This window comes from Ischnura elegans, chromosome 8 (assembly GCF_921293095.1).
Source record: "Ischnura elegans chromosome 8, ioIscEleg1.1, whole genome shotgun sequence".
NCBI classification, from domain to species: Eukaryota; Metazoa; Arthropoda; class Insecta; order Odonata; family Coenagrionidae; genus Ischnura; species Ischnura elegans.
The window spans coordinates 111129495-111145618 of record NC_060253.1 but is presented as its reverse complement, the minus strand read 5'-3'; the positions used below and the strand labels follow the sequence as shown (position 1 = coordinate 111145618).

At 39.9% G+C, this 16124-nt stretch overlaps 1 protein-coding gene across 6 annotated transcripts in view; it reads right to left on the bottom strand.

The window, feature by feature from the left end:
* Positions 1–16124, bottom strand: part of LOC124163218 (serine-rich adhesin for platelets) — a 208218-nt gene that overhangs the window by 19322 nt on the left and 172772 nt on the right. For 5 of the 6 annotated variants that reach the window (XM_046539962.1, XM_046539968.1, XM_046539967.1 and 2 more), the window contains 2 exons: positions 2255–2536; positions 70–241 (listed from right to left, as the gene is read on the bottom strand). In XM_046539962.1, coding sequence (XP_046395918.1) covers positions 70–241; positions 2255–2422 — 340 coding nt within the window. In that variant the 5' untranslated portion in view covers positions 2423–2536. Of the gene's footprint in view, positions 1–69; positions 242–2254; positions 2540–16124 lie in introns of all 6 variants that reach the window. The other variant, XM_046539965.1, reaches the window with a different exon arrangement.

Sequence of the window (16124 nt, the reverse complement as noted above, 5' to 3'; positions counted from 1 at the left end):
CAAGTAAGTTCCTTTGTACACCCCACAATTAGTCTGATGCATTAAAATTCATCAATTAGGCACACAAACCTCCTTCTGAAGGCGGCTCCACATCTTCAAGGTCATTCTCCTCGTCTCCCGAGTGGATCTCATCGTCACCCCCATAACCAATCACTTGGGACTCTTCCTTGTGAAAACTGACTCCGGTGCGGATCTTTTTGCCAATGCCATTGGCTGCTTTGGAAGGCCCCTTCAGAATACTCTGGAAAAAGGATGTTATTGACAATGAGCTAGTGATGATTCTCAGGAAGTTTTTATAATAAGATTACCAAATTTTTTCCCACGGATAAATTCACACCAGCATTCTGTATGAAACAAGTACTCATTGGAACAACCTACACCAAAGTTATGATTGAGACCTTACGAAAAAGGGACAAACTCAAGTGTGACACAAGAGTATAGATTCATATTGGACAAACTGGAAGATGTATCAAAGATTAGCTACATTGTGCTAATGATTTAGGGGATTTCCTGTAATGATATATGTTTTGTAATTGCCTCTTTCCCTTCACACAAATCCCTCCTCCCCACCTTTTGTCGCTACATATCCTTCCACTCCCACTGACCTAGCGTACATATGAGAATTATTAGAATCGCATTTATCTTAGACACCAGATGATGACGCACTGCGCTGAAACAGGATGAGCTAAATTGTATATCTGTGGAATTTATAAAGTTTCACCGAGTGATGCCTCAAACTATTGATTGAATTGTGATTCGGACATTAGGGATAAGAAAAAGCTGAATGCATGCTCAAAAATTGATACAGCATATATGCAAGGAATCCCCCAGAGCATCCCTCATTCAAGTTGTACGGAAGAGTCATGGATTAGCCAGTGTTAACCCTCAGCAGAGTAACTTGCAAGTGCAGAAAATTTTAAAAAATTCAACAATAAATTTTCAATACAATGTTTAATATTAATGAGGGTAAACTATTTCGCCTTCATCGGCATCCAGAAAAATGCTGTCTACTTCATTCCTCAGGGAATTTCCGCAACATGCGAGTGCACTTGGCACTTACTCTGTCAATGGTTTACCATCAATTGCACTCCCAATGGAACTCCCAAAAATTTACAAGGCTTGGACCACTAGTAGCAATAGCTGATACCAACACAATTTCTACTCCCTTGGATATGGTTACCGATGACACCGGTGAACAGCCATTTCAATGCCTTCAATGTGTGACTTGTGCTCAACCAAATTTTGACAATCAGCCCAGAGACATTTAAACACTGAATTCCACTACTGTTGACTGATATATGGGCAATAGATCCAAAATTTCCTCAAAATATTATAACATTTATTATTACTGTCAGATCCCCAAACTGTTTCAAAACATCATTCAGATTTTGGAAACAAACTCGTGAGGTAAACGATGTAAAAATAATTACATCCATTTCGGTAAAAGCCAACGACGACTATAAATTTGACCACTATGCAAAACGAAATTTAAAGCATACACAATGTGAAATATATTTGGTGCATTTCAGATGCATGTAATTGACAATAAATTGAGAGTGTATACAACCCGAATATTGGTGAAACCCTCCCCAAACAAATTCTGTCTGCGTGCCAGATGATTGTGATGCTATGTACGTAGTTCTACATAAAACACAAACTCAATATTCCACCTTAAACACTTTATATTTCTCATTGTAGCAAGTAATTAGAAAATAAAACAATTTGGTGATATTTACATATTTATTACTGTGCCTACATTGAGCTAAACTCACAGGTAACGTTCTGTACATACTAGAGCAATAGTGTGGTGTCACAAACTGCATCTAAACACCGCTTCAAAACACTTCTTGCTACCTCATTGAACACCATTTCATCTTTAATGTTTGGAAGGAAATTTCTTAGCTTTTCTACAAAAACACACACTTTATTGCCGACTAGTTTCAGTTACACTGTACCATTTTCAAGACTTATGGAATTCTACAAAGTAAAGGCCTCAACAATTCAGTGCACCATTTCATCTGCCTACCATTCCCTCAATCGACCTTCAAAATGTTCAAGAGGCAGCTTTAAAAAAAAACCTTCTGCATCTGAACCTTGATTTTTTACTCTTTTTTATTGTTTTTTTTTAATATTTCATATTCTTAGCACTGCATAGTTTAAGTTTTGTATTCAATGCCAAGGCCAAACTGGATGTTTTTAAATATGTACCGAAATAAATAGATAAAATAATTGCGTTAAAACAGAATGAGCTCACCTTCACGGCTGCCGTGGCAGCCAAGCGAGCCGCATCCGATGGCGTCTTCTGCCTTGCAGCCGCAGCGGCTTTGTGTTCGTCCTTGGAGCGAAAGCAGTTGGAGCAGAGGTCTCGTCTCCAGGCATTCTGGGTGAAAGCTCGGCAGAGCGCCGGAGCAGCCATTTCCATCGCTCTGGGAGGCGACTGTGGTGGTCAGGTGAGAGGCCAAAGGTGAATCCGCCCCTCAGGGCACCAAGATCATCTCATAGGAGACCAAGGAGAGGTCAATGCGAAGGCTCTTGACTGCTGATTAAGAAGAGACAAGGGGACATTTTATTAATAAAAATATTATTTAAATTTATTTACAAAAGTTTAAATCTATGCGTTAAAGTATTTCATCGGATGTTTTTTGCAGTGTAAAATTATTGTACACTGTTGTATTTTTGTACCTCTCATTTTTTCACATAATAATCATTGAGAATGGAAAATAATTTCCGAAATGTGTGCAGATATGCTTTTTATAAATGACAGCAACCTTAAGAGTTCATATAGAAATGTTAGGAATGCCATCTACTGGGCTCAATTTGCATAAATTTTTTAATGTAATCATATGAAAATGTGCTCAAACAACCCTCAAATTCTACTCTGCTATATTAAATATTTTTTTCCAATGTACAAGAGGTTTAGTTCAGCATGTTTTGTCACCACTTAAATTTTCTTTAATTACCTCAATTCGTAAATGGGCCAATCTCACCTTGTGGTGGGCTGACTTAATCTCTAAAAATAAATTGAATTAATTTCTGGGTTGCATAAATGGAAGGTCAGATAAATGACAAAAAATGCCAACAGAAAGTTTGGGGGCAATATTAACCTCTGAAAACATTAATCAACAAAATAGTTTCATAGCTTTGAATGTAATGAGAGAGACACTCCACCTAACTATCCACCGTGGGAGTAATTAAAATTGCTATCGAACTATACATGAGAATTAGCTCAACTACTAACCTCGTCACTGTTTGTTTTGTAGCATACAGTTTTAAAAAAATCATTATATAGAATCCAAGTATCCAGTATTACAAAAGTGGTGAAGATGACATCATTGACTATTTTGGAAACCTTTAAGCATTACACATATCCATGGGGAAATTTAGGGGGGTATGTGCCCCCTCCCTAAATCTGATGCTTACCCACCTGATGCTTAAAATATGAACGATATTTTTAGCAAGGCTATCACTACGTTCCGTTTGTTTAGGGCATTACAGAGCCTCAATAATTTAATTTCATATTAACAACTTTCATATTAAAATAAAGAGAATGTTTCGCACAGTAATTGTTGCATGTTGCTTTTATTCCCAAATATAAGCCGACCAGAAGTTTGCCTGTCGGGCTCTTGTGCCCCTCACCCAGAAAAAAAATCTCTGGATCCGCCCTTGCACACATCAGTCGATTGAGTCAACCACACTCTAGCTGGACACCAAATGTCTTTATGGAGTGTTAATTCCTAGCTGCGCCCCTGATTATTTGCTCTATTCACAGGTAAAAATTACACATTGTGTTCGGACGAAACTAGAATGAAAAGCATGAAATAGCATTTATTGCGCATAAAATAGACCTCGTATTGTATTTGCAAATAACCAAAATTGCTACATTTCTAGATATTTCTATAAATTTACATTTCTACATCAACAGTCATCAATTCTAGGATTGGTTTCATACAGCTATCCACTCCCATCGGCTAATCTTTTCACACCTAAGCAATAATTCTCCGCCTTTACATCCTTCGTCACTTGCTCCACGTTCTATCTCATCCGCGGTCTCCCTGTCGTATCCCGCTCGTCTTCGAACGAGATATTAGCGACAATACGAACGTCTCTCGAGTGAAAGGATCTGGTGCCGGAAATAAAAGGAGTCACTCTGAATAAAAAGCAGTGACTTTATTCCCCTTTCTTATGAACAAATATGTCCCCAGCCTCCTGGCCGGTCCAGCTCAGCCAGTCGCCACGCCACAACTCAGCCAAGAGCCAAGCTAGGCATACCCTTTTAATCTTCCCCCACGGGAAGGTCCAAAAAAACCCTCTTATCTACCCCTGGACCGACATCCGCCGATCACGAGCGGGTCCTCTCGTAGACTTGCACTTTGGACTAGCAAGCCTACGTGCCGACTCACGCGTAGCAATGGCTGCTGGATGGTACATCCCTTCACCTTCCTTCCTTTCCACCCGCCCTCCCTTCAACAATTAATTTTTCACTATCCAATTGTGTCCCATAATGCAGATGATACAATTGAACCCTCTGTGTTTTTCGAATGACTTCTCTTCTCTGCTACCCTTCTTAGAACACCTTCATTACTTTCACGATCTACCCATTTGAATGCCATCATTCTTCTAAAACACCACATATTGAAAAAAATTCTTATTCACAAATGTCATTGAATAATATGCAAAACCACATTAAATGGGATTCCTCGGTAAGGGCTTTAAAAAATTAATAATCAATTAAAAATTATTAGCTTGGAAGACCTCAAATGAAATAAGCCGTGAGCAATACGTAAAAAATATCAAGCATCATTGGTTAAAATAATTGAATTAATATTGTTTATATATATTCACTGAATTAATGTATAGGATAGAGAGGAGAGAGAAATAGAGGGTGGAGAAAAATTGTGTCATGAAATTTAAACCCTGGACAGCTAGGAACCAGTAGAGGAACCAAAATTACTAACGATGTTTCGGCCGAAAACGCACCATTATTAAACTACGGAAACTTCGATACTTGGTCGCGAGTTTGCCCTGTTGCCGGATGCTCTGGACAACGCATGACTTGGAATGCTTCACCTGCTGGAGATCGCGATATATTCAGTACATCCGGCAACGGAGCCAACTCGCGGCCAATCGGAGCGCTTTCCTCAAAGTTCCTTTAGTTTAAAAAATATGCGTTTTCGACCACAACATTTTTTTTGGTAAGTTTGGTGCCTATCGGCATCAGCTATCCATGGTTAAAATTTCGGAGACAATTTTTCTTCACACTGTATTCACGGAATGGAGAGAATACTGAGAATTGTGGGAACTATGAAGAGAAGAAGCCTCATGGGTTGGAGGTAGTGCAGTGGAACCGAAGAAGGCAACCAGTGGCGTAGCCAGGAACTTCGTTCGGGGTGTCCAAAACCAGGGGGGAAATTTTTGAAAAACAGGGTACTAAGTAATGGGTTTTAAACTAATTTTAACACTTTTCATAATCGAAAAAACTTCATTTGTTAAAGAAATATTTTTTTAATTCATGATTTTTCAATATTTTGTTTTCTTTTATGAAGGAAAATGATTGTGTTTTTATATTTTGGGGGGGTTCGGACCCCCCAGTTCGCCCCCTGGCTACGCCACTGAACCCTACAGATGAAGAAAAAAAACCTACATGATAAGAGAGTGTCAGTATGATTTGTGAAATGCTCCCTTCAAAACTACATTAACTGGTCTGTACCTACTTTATATTTTTCTGTATATCTGAGTACTGATACTACATTTAATCAACCAAAAAAGGTATGCTTGCAGAGAGTATTTGACAAGTCATCCAGGCCCATCCTTTATTTAGTTTCCTTCTTCAATAATGCATAAGTGGTCAATTATACATAGTGGTAAGTGAAGTGGCCCGAGAAGCCAAGGTTCGGTCCAGGAGAATATTTTCCCGCGCAAGCTGCTGGAGTGAATTTCACAATATTCGACAAAGTGGAGCCTACCTGAGGCGATCGAATGAGTCCCCTTCCTCCCCTGGAAATATGGGGCCAAAACCCTCGAGAAGTATTCATCCGCAGAGGGAAGTAGTTCCGTCACGACCCTCACAATAAACCTCAATAGTGCACGAGTTGAGAGAGAGAGGGAAGGAGAGCTCTCATTAATGAATGGCATCCTTCCCTTGCACCCACACCACCAAGGCAATGTCATTGGCCGTCCGGAAGCAAGTGCTCCTGTGCCGCTGAGAGCTCACTTAAATACAAAGCATTCTCGCGTTCACAGACCAGAAAGAACAAGGGAAGACTACTTGTGCGTAGGTATCCACGGAGATGTTCACGATGACGATAGTCAAACAAAGCTAATCTACGTCAGTCGACGCAGCAACGTCTTAGGCTATATTTTGGCCTGTGGATGATTTAATTTTTACTTTATAAGTGTCATTTCCGACTTACTACCGATCCGACTTCCGACCAAGTATTCGGAACGTATCCTGTTCGTGAGTCGAGAAGTGTCAAAAAACGAAAAAAGTCTTCTTTACGTCTTAAACTATTTTATTCGTCTTCTATATCCCAAGGCCGCACAACAATCACTTTTTTCATTGGCAACGTAAATAAAAAACAAAACAAACATTCATCATCACCTTGAACGTAAAAATGCAAAACTCTACAAAATATTAATTTTCACATTACAACACCTCCCCTCGTTCGAGGATGATGGAAAGGAACACAAAAAACATCATACATAACTTCGTAACTTTAGTTGTGAGTTTCTTACTCCAACTTAATTATGCCCATTTCTTTGGCAAACAATAATGTCTTAGGTCCAGACAAACTCTTTGTCAAACAGTCTGCAATGTTACTATCAGATTTCACATATTTCAATGAAATCTCTCCCTCCTTCACAGCCTCTCGGACATAGTTGTATTTTACCACGAAATGTTTACTCCTCTCATTTACTATGTCATTATTGGCAATGTATATGGCACCTTGGTTATCACAAAAATGGTGCAGGTCTTTGGAATGAGGCTGCTTTGCTTCAATTCACAAAAAAACGGCCTCATCCACTGGATTTCACACACACATTCATAAATAGCAACATACTCAGCATGCGTGCTTGAGGTGGCTATGCTTCTCTGCTTCCTACTTTTCCAAATCATTGCTCCACCTCCCAGCGTGATAACATACCCAGTGACAGACTTTCGATCATCTCTATCCCCTGCCCAATCTGAATCACAATAGCATGCAAAACCTTCACCTTTCCTGAAAACAAGTTGATAATCACATGTACTCTTTAAATATCTCATTACATGTTGAACTCCATTCCAATTTGTTACAGTGGGGTTGCTACAGCATTGACTAAGTTTGCACACTGGGTTTGCAATATCTGGACGAGTATTGGTACTCAAGTATAACAAGCTGCCTATTGCACTCTGGTATTTCTCCTTGCAAAAAATTTCTCCTTCTCCTTTACTCTCAAAATTTGCACCTGCTTGTAGTGGACAAGAAACACCTTTACCTTCTAACATATAAAAATCTCTGAGAAAAGACATGACATACTTCTTCTGACTCAAAATGACAGTTCCCCTGTTTGGTCTGGTGAATTGGATGGACAAAAATGTGTTCACCATACCCAAGTCCTTCACCTGAATTAAGGATGCAATTTCATTTTTGAACACACCTACTTCTTCCTTCTCACCTATAATCAAGAAATCATCAACATATGTTTCAACAATTACATTGCTCCTTAAGTACACACAAGGGTCACTGATACATTTCACAAACCCTAACTCCACCAAAATCTTACTGAGAAACTCATACCAATTTCTCCCTGACCGTTTTAAACCATAAAGGCTCTTCTTCAACCTACAAACAAAATAATCTCTGTTTACGTCCATCCCTTCAGGAACAGACATATATATGGTCTCATCCAGCTTGCTGTTTAAATAAGCCCCCACCACGTCTAGGTGATCTATTTCCCAATTATTTTCCACGGCAATATAGGCTAACAGACGAACTGATTTCCTTTCAACAACTGGACTGGAAGTGTCATGATAATTCACACCGTATGTTTGAGTAAAACCCTGAGCCACAAGTCTTGCCTTAAATCTTACAATGTTACCTTCGTTATTCCTTTTAAGAGCAAAAACCCATTTACAGCCCACTACTTTCATATCCGGTCGTCTTCTCACGATGTCCCAGGTCTCTTGGCCTTCGATGTTCCGTAATTCTTCTTCAATGGCTAACCTCCAGTTGTCGGCTTGAGATCCTTCTATGGCTTGGCGGTAACTGGTTGGGACATCATCTTTTCCAAGGACAGAACGGGTGACGTTGCAGCATTCACACGGTCCTTTGGGCACCCGCTGCCGATTTGACCTCCTCAGGACTTGAGGATTTTCCTGCTCTTGTTCCTCATTCTGGACCTGGGCCTCTATTTCTGCATTTTCCTCTCCTGGCCTCTGGGCTATGGCTTGTGGCATATGTGTCGGGAGGGCTGCATCAACTTCTTCTTCTTCACTCGATGTGTCTTCTGTCTGGTCGCCTTTCTCACTGTTTACCTTTCTATGGCATGGGAACACAGTCTCATTGAATATGACATCTCGATTAATAATGACTTTCCTTGTATTGAGGTCCCACAATCTGTAGCCTTTGGTGCCCTCTGGGTACCCCAGCATCACTGCTTCCTTTGCTCTGGCATCTAGCTTGTCACCATGGACTACTCGATACCAAGCCTGACAACCAAACACCCTTAGGTACTGAAAATCCTTCTCTTCAAGTTCTCTTCCAAGCCACCTCTTTAGTGGAATTTCAGAATCTATTGCTGTTGATGGACAATGATTTCTTAAATGACATGCGGTTTTTAGGGCCTCAGCCCAAAAATGTTTTGGCATACCAGATTGTTGCAGCATAGCACGGATGGTATTCAAAATTGTCTGGTTATACCGCTCGGCCAGACCATTTTGCTGAGGAACATATGGTACAGAGAGACGATGTAGGACTCCACTCTTCTCAAGGTGTTTCTTATTAAGTCTCCTCACCCGGGGCACCAGGTGTTTCTTGAATTCATTTGATGAGTATTCCCCACCGTTATCACTCTGGAACTCCTGTATTTTAGTTCCATGTGTGACTTCCACCATTTTCTGATATTTTATGAACTGCTCAGTGACTTCACTTTTGGCCTTCAAGGGAACTACAACAGTGAAATGAGAAAATTCATCAATAAAAGTGACAAAAAATCTGCAGCCACTCAAAGAGGCACAGGGCATAGGCCCCACAACATCAGAGTGGACCTTTTGGAGGACATGTGTAGTCTTACTGTCTTTTTCTCCATTGTAGGAAAATTTCAGTCTCTTAAACTTTCCCTGTATACATGCTTCACATTCGTCTTCTGTCTTCTTACTCATTAAGTTCCGCAATGGTTCTATCTTCATCATCCCTTCATGGTGCAGGTGTCCCAAACGGTTGTGCCATGTTGTTGCTGCAATTTTACATGCTTTCATACCTTCATGTTCTTCAGCTTCTTTTCTTATTCGTGAAATAGAAGCACTCCCTTCAGTAGTGAGGTAATACAGGAAACCAACGCGATACCCCTGGAACAGAGTAGCTTCTTCGTCGCTAACAGTAGTCTTTCCGTCTCTCCTCACAATGGTCAAGCCCTTCTCTTCTAATTTCCCTTCCGAAATCAAATTGTCTTGGAGGCAAGGAATATATAACACATTAGTTAACTTTATTTTCCATCCACCACATTCATTCGACATCTGGATGGTCACTGATCCTTGACCTTCTATTTTTAGTGATGTAGGTACCATCACCCACAGTTACTTCTCCAGAGAGGGGTTTGAAATCAACAAACAAATCTTTCCTAGGGCTCATGTGATCCGATGCTGCTGAATCCAGTATCCATATGCCGTTGTTTGCATGGTTTGGATTTCTTTGCATGCAGAGTACTTTATAGCCTCTTGATACTACTGATGCTGATGACTTCTTCTCTTCTTCATCTTGCTTCTGTATGGCAGGACAAAATCTTGCAGTATGCCCCTCCTTTCCACATGTGAAACAAATGTATCTCCTCCCAATAGGTTTCTTTGGAGCATTTTGTGATTTATTTTCACTGCTTAATTTAGGTCTGTTTGGCTTCTTCTTTACCTTGAGAACCTTGTGTTCTTCTGTCTTCGCGTAATCCTCATTTTTCATTCTCTTCTCTTCTAGCAGGAGTTGGGACTTAACATATTTGGATGTTATGTCTCCTTCATTTGTTCTGTAAATACTTCGTATAAACCCAGCATATTTTTCTCGAGGCAGACCCATGAGGTAGAACGCAGCCAGTGCTCTATCCGGGAGATTAATGCCACACTTAGTAATTTTACGGTTGTAATTCTGGATCTTGCATCATGGAAAGGTCTTCCGTTTTTTCGGTATTTACCATTTCCTTTAGGAACATTATCTCCTGGAACACGTCGTAAGTGGTGCACATGTCTCTTAATGCCTCCCACATATCCTTCGCTAGGTCCAGTCCCACGATATCATCCAAAAATGAATCATCTACGTATTGTATGATAATGGCTCTGGCCTGTTGATTTTGTCGCTGACGGCGCCTAACCTCTTGTGGTGGGAGTTGGCTTTCGTCTTCCATTTCTATCTCGTTTCCATCACTGCCGAATGTTATGTATGGATGGAAACCTTTTACCGCTTCCCAACAATCTTTCTTCATTAAAAAAGCTTCAATTCTTACAGCCCATACATCGTAATTATCGCTGTCGAGTATTGGGATACACGTCTTCTTTTCTTCCGCCATTTTTGATGATTCCGAACTTACAAAGAACAATTATGGGGTTCACTTCTTCTAACCTCAAACGTATTCGCCGTTCACACCATCAAAAGAAAAAACTTCGCTTCGCATCAACACTTAGTGTTTAAGTCTCATAATCTGTCAAAAAACGAAAAAAGTCTTCTTTACGTCTTAAACTATTTTATTCGTCTTCTATATCCCAAGGCCGCACAACAATCACTTTTTTTATTGGCAACGTAAATAAAAAACAAAACAAACATTCATCATCACCTTGAACGTAAAAATGCAAAACTCTACAAAATATTAATTTTCACATTACAACAAGAAGTATCTGTAATATTTACAATCATAAAATGTATGTGTATCTATATGTCTGGAGTAATAAGTACAGCGAACAATTCATGGAAACGATCAGTGTAAAACAAATCTCTTATTCTTACAAGCAAAAGAGCTTGATCGGCCGGAAGCACTATTTTGTGTATAACCTATGGAATCAATTGTTTTCGATGCGCTGTATTTTTCCATTATTTCATCGAGGCGCATGATCAAGCGCACCCTACGAGTAATTCACTGCAAAAATTTTCTATGAGCCGGCCCTTAAGGAGGTCCAACGAGGCCCAATCTTCGTTATTGTCCTTCTGAGCACACGCGGATGTTAATGACCGCAACAAAAGATCTCTTTGTAGGCTGAATAGACCCTTCCGGGAGTACACAATAGGGATAGCGTGTCTTTCATTAAAGGTCCCACACGAGTTAATGAATACGACTAAGGATGAGGGTCGGAGCATGGCTGACACGATGGGAATGATCGCGAAGGTTGGCTACGATGAAATAATGGAATATTACATGAACATTGCCACTAATAAATCAAAACAAAATTGCTAAAACCACTTTACCCACAAAAACGGATAGGGTTTTGCTTAATGGTATTATACACGTAATGAGCTAACACACTGTCGAATAGAAATGAGCAAAGCTATTGACGTCGAAGAAGGCGCTATGGGGACTCTTTTTGGACCTTCTTTTCTCAAAATTATGTCGTCGCAAGGTCGGTCGGTCATGTGTCCAACGGTAGTAAGTCGGGGAGTACGGGTACCTCTCCTTATTATATTCAACAGAAAGCATACTTAGCTAATATTTTAGGGGCGGACATAGTTGAACCGAAATTGAGTTCAAACTTGTTTTTCCGCAAATGTTTTTCAATGTTTATTTTTACCCTCATATCAGTAGAGATACCGCGCAACTTATGATCAACCATTTGTAGAGAATTGGAAAAATCTAAAAAAAATACCTTTCATGGACACCGATCTGATAATTTTTCGCATGGAAAATCTAGAAAAACGCTTCAAAATGCCTTTGGTATTATTGGCTAAAAAGTGAAATTTTTGTGCATAATGTCTCGTTTGGAGTGTAACCTGATTAACTGAAAAAAGGAAAAAATTTAAAATTACACCTTAGAAGATTAAAAATGGCCAATTGTCGAGTCATGAAATATCGCCGATTGGTTGATTCTCAAGATGTCCTTGTTTACATGTTGTGGTGAAGCGTGGAGCAGGTGGCGCCCGAACCGAGCCCCGCTCACACACGAAAAAAAAAGTTTAGTTAGAACTATCGAATTCTGATGAAATTTATCAAACTTTTGGGTTCATATGGCATATTGAAAAATTCAGTAATTATTACCAAACCAATTTGATAAATTCTATCAAACTGATTTGGTAATTGTTACCGAAATGGCTACAGCAGTTTGATAAAAACTGTCAAAATTGAAAGGGTAATAAAATCGACGTAGCGTGCACATGTGAAAGATTTTCAACCTATAAAACACTATTATGATTGAAAATAATAAAATTAGGAGTTTGGCGTAAGTTTCAGCAAAAAAATACAAAAAAAGTGGAAAAATAACAAGCCTGCATGAAGCATTGCACGTGGACCCTCCGCGTGGTAGCAACGGACTCTAACAACTAGTCTAAATCGGTTGTGATAATAATTGCCAACTTAAACGCTCTAATATATTATTATTGTAAGTATTTAACCTTTGTTTTGAAATGTGAATAAGGTGTGACTACAGTTTCCCTTTGTATGCTTAAGAGGAATACTTGATGCACACAATTGCATTACGTAGTTACTCCATATGAATATCTAGTGCAGATGCGCAAGAAAACTTTATTTGCAGGCTTATTACATCGATATAGAGATGGCTTTAACGTGCTGGGTGATATCCTTAGCATGGATTGGGTCTAGTATCACGGCTTTTATCACATGTTATTGAACATGATCGCGAATGATTATACCTCAGGAATACCTCTAATTAAAGTTTTAATGTGTCGAAATACACAAACATCTCCTTACAGCTTTAATATCTATGATGATATGCTATTCAATCAATGTCTTTGATGCACCAGCTAACGGGTAGTATTGCAATTTAAAGCAGGAAAAAAACAGAAAAATGAACTTAAACAAAAATTAAAACGTTATCGCCATCACAAATAATGAAAACAAAATCATTTCTACCAACTTATCTTTTATGTAAGGCCTGTTTAAGAATCTTTCAACTGCAAATGTGTATTGGTATAAACATATGAGGAACGATAGACCGTTCGATAGATTACGAAACACTTGGTAAATTCTATCAAACCAAATTTGCATAGCAATGTAGAGTTTGATAATTTTTACCAAACAAGCAATCACCTTCGTAAAATTAATCATAACTTCGATAAAAGTTATCAAACTCAGAATCGTATTGAATTAATTTGGTTATTTTTACGAAACTCTTCCGTACAATTGACCAAATTATGCAATACCAAAATGTTTGATGAAATATATCAAGAGCTCACGCTAGCGTTTGGTAAAATAAATCAAGTGCTTAATAATTTGCATAAAAGTTTAAGTATATTTAACAAAAATACTCCCTATCACACCAGTTCGATAGTTTTAATCAAATCTTTTTTTTCCGTGCACGAACAACTCATTGAGACGTTTTGCTGGTGGCATTTGAATTTATTCAAGGAATGCGACGAATTTCAAATTTCGACGAGAAAATAGCTAAAATAGCACTAGCCTACCGCTGCTATCCTTCCACCCACGGCAATCCGGTTTCAGAACATATAAGTAAAAACGAACAAACTTTGTATTAATCCACCAATTTATTTTCGTGGTGCAACTATTTTCAACGCAGCGGCGTCATCCTCAGGTATCGTAGGTACTCAGGTAATCAGGAAGTTCTGGATCTCTTCGTTTCCATACAAATGTATTTTGTATTTTCCATACAAATAGTATTTTGCAGTTTTTTTTTTCTCAAATGCCCACGTCAAAAGTATTTTGTATTCCAAATACTCCTCGGCCTGTATTTTGCCCAGACATGGTTCCCTCCCCTTGAACCCCGTGCCATGAGTTTTCGCTTCGGCTGAGTACACCACCATCATCTGTGTTGACGACGGCGACGCCGGCCGACCAGCGCGGCGACGGTCCCCTCCCGAAGTTACTACATAGAATGGAGGAGAGAGGAGGAGAGTGGTGGACGCGGATATTCTCAATCCCAGGGCGAGACGAGTGGGGCGGGAGGGCTGAGCTGACCTCCAGCGTCGTTATGGCGATGACCTCTCGGCACACAAGCGGCATGGGCCCACCCCAAAAGAGCCGACCTCCTTATCGACGCATCCGGACGCACGTTTATCAATGGAAACAGCAGCGCGACCCCAGACAACGACCACTCATCGGACGAATGAATGGAATCGCACGGCTGGAGTACACGCCACAGTGTCTGCAACGACTCCGAAGCGATATCTCACGACCATTATCAACACAAAAATGCCCCCAAGAGTACCAATTCGCTTAAATACGGCAGAGATAGAACAACAAAGGATGTGACAATTACGCAGGAGAAATAATTCCATCTCCTCTTCTTTATTAAAGAAGAGTGACTTCTTCAGTGACATTTGTAATTTCGTGCATTTGAATGAGAAAATATCGAATTTAATCAAATAAGCTCACAGTTTTCACTCTTTGTTTCTATCCAGCCACCAAGTTAATTGTAATTACACATGTTCACAGAAATAACCTATCCCAAACCTTGCCACGTCACGTATTGAGGCCGATTTATACAAATTATTAGCAATAAATCATTAGAATGGAGGACTTTCCGTGATATTCCAGCACCCTGAGAAGTGGCGGCGTTCACGGGAATAATTCGCGCAAACTTGACGAAATTAGCGTAAAGGGGTAGGTCAATTTTAAATTAACAGAGAAATTAGCGTGAAATTTTGTGAGCGCGCAGTGTCCCAGTCATTCTTTGTACGCTTTTCATCCGTGTACAATTAGTTATAACCTTAAATCGTGGAAGAAGACACCTCTCAATAAAATATAACGCGGATATCATATGAAGTGGAGAAGTAAATACTCTCCGGGAAAGAAACCGATGCTGCTGAGTCTCATCTAACGTCTCAACTCAAGTCTGAGCCTCGTCAGAGGCAGTTCTGCAGAGCAATGGCTGTCGTCCACTCTACGCTAATTTTCTTTTTCTAAACTCCCCGAAGATGAGAAGCTAATTTTTTCGTAAATCCTATTTTATATCGATCCTTATTTTTTCCGTAAACCGGCCTGTGCTTAGTAACCGGGAACCGAACCGTAGACCTTCGGCTTTTCGGGCCATTGAGAACATCAATATGCTGTCCAGGGTCCTTGATTACCGAGGTTAATAGGGTAGTTTCCTTCATCAAAGAAAACGAAAGGCATTGATTGCGATTCGTTACCCACCATTAGTGCATTCATAATATTTAAATTATTTGGTTTTCGAAATCCCAGTTTAGACGAATGGCCACGGTCAATTTTAACCGCATTTGAAAAAGGCCATATTGGCTCCCATGCGATGCCACTCCACGTGACGTCACAGGGACCTAGTTTCTATACGAGTAGATAGGAGTTTTACATCGTCTGAGATTACCAATGCGTGTATGAGGCACAGAGCTCAGGGAAACATGTCTTAATAATCAAATATTAAAACTGCCCAAGGTCGGAAAGTTTCCTTCGCTAGGAAGGAACCATAACGACGATAAAGCTAGCATGGCGGTAAGGCTTACTCCATCATTACTATTCCAAACCAATCTCCCGGCAATTTTTTAGAATAAATTATTATCTGAAAACAAGTAAATATAGTTCCCAACTCGTTAAGAAAAAAAACGTTAGAAATATTTCGCCTGAGCCTCTCCAGCCCGGATAAGTATCTCCGTGAGTGGCGCTTGTTATCCTCGTGCAGTTCCCCTGCGCAACCAAAAATAACGTCGTGAATACATCTGGTCGGAAAATCCTTTGATGAGCCTCCTTCCCAAGTCTAACGCCGACGTCTGAATCATTCCTCCCTGCCCTTATGAAGGGAATGTCTAATG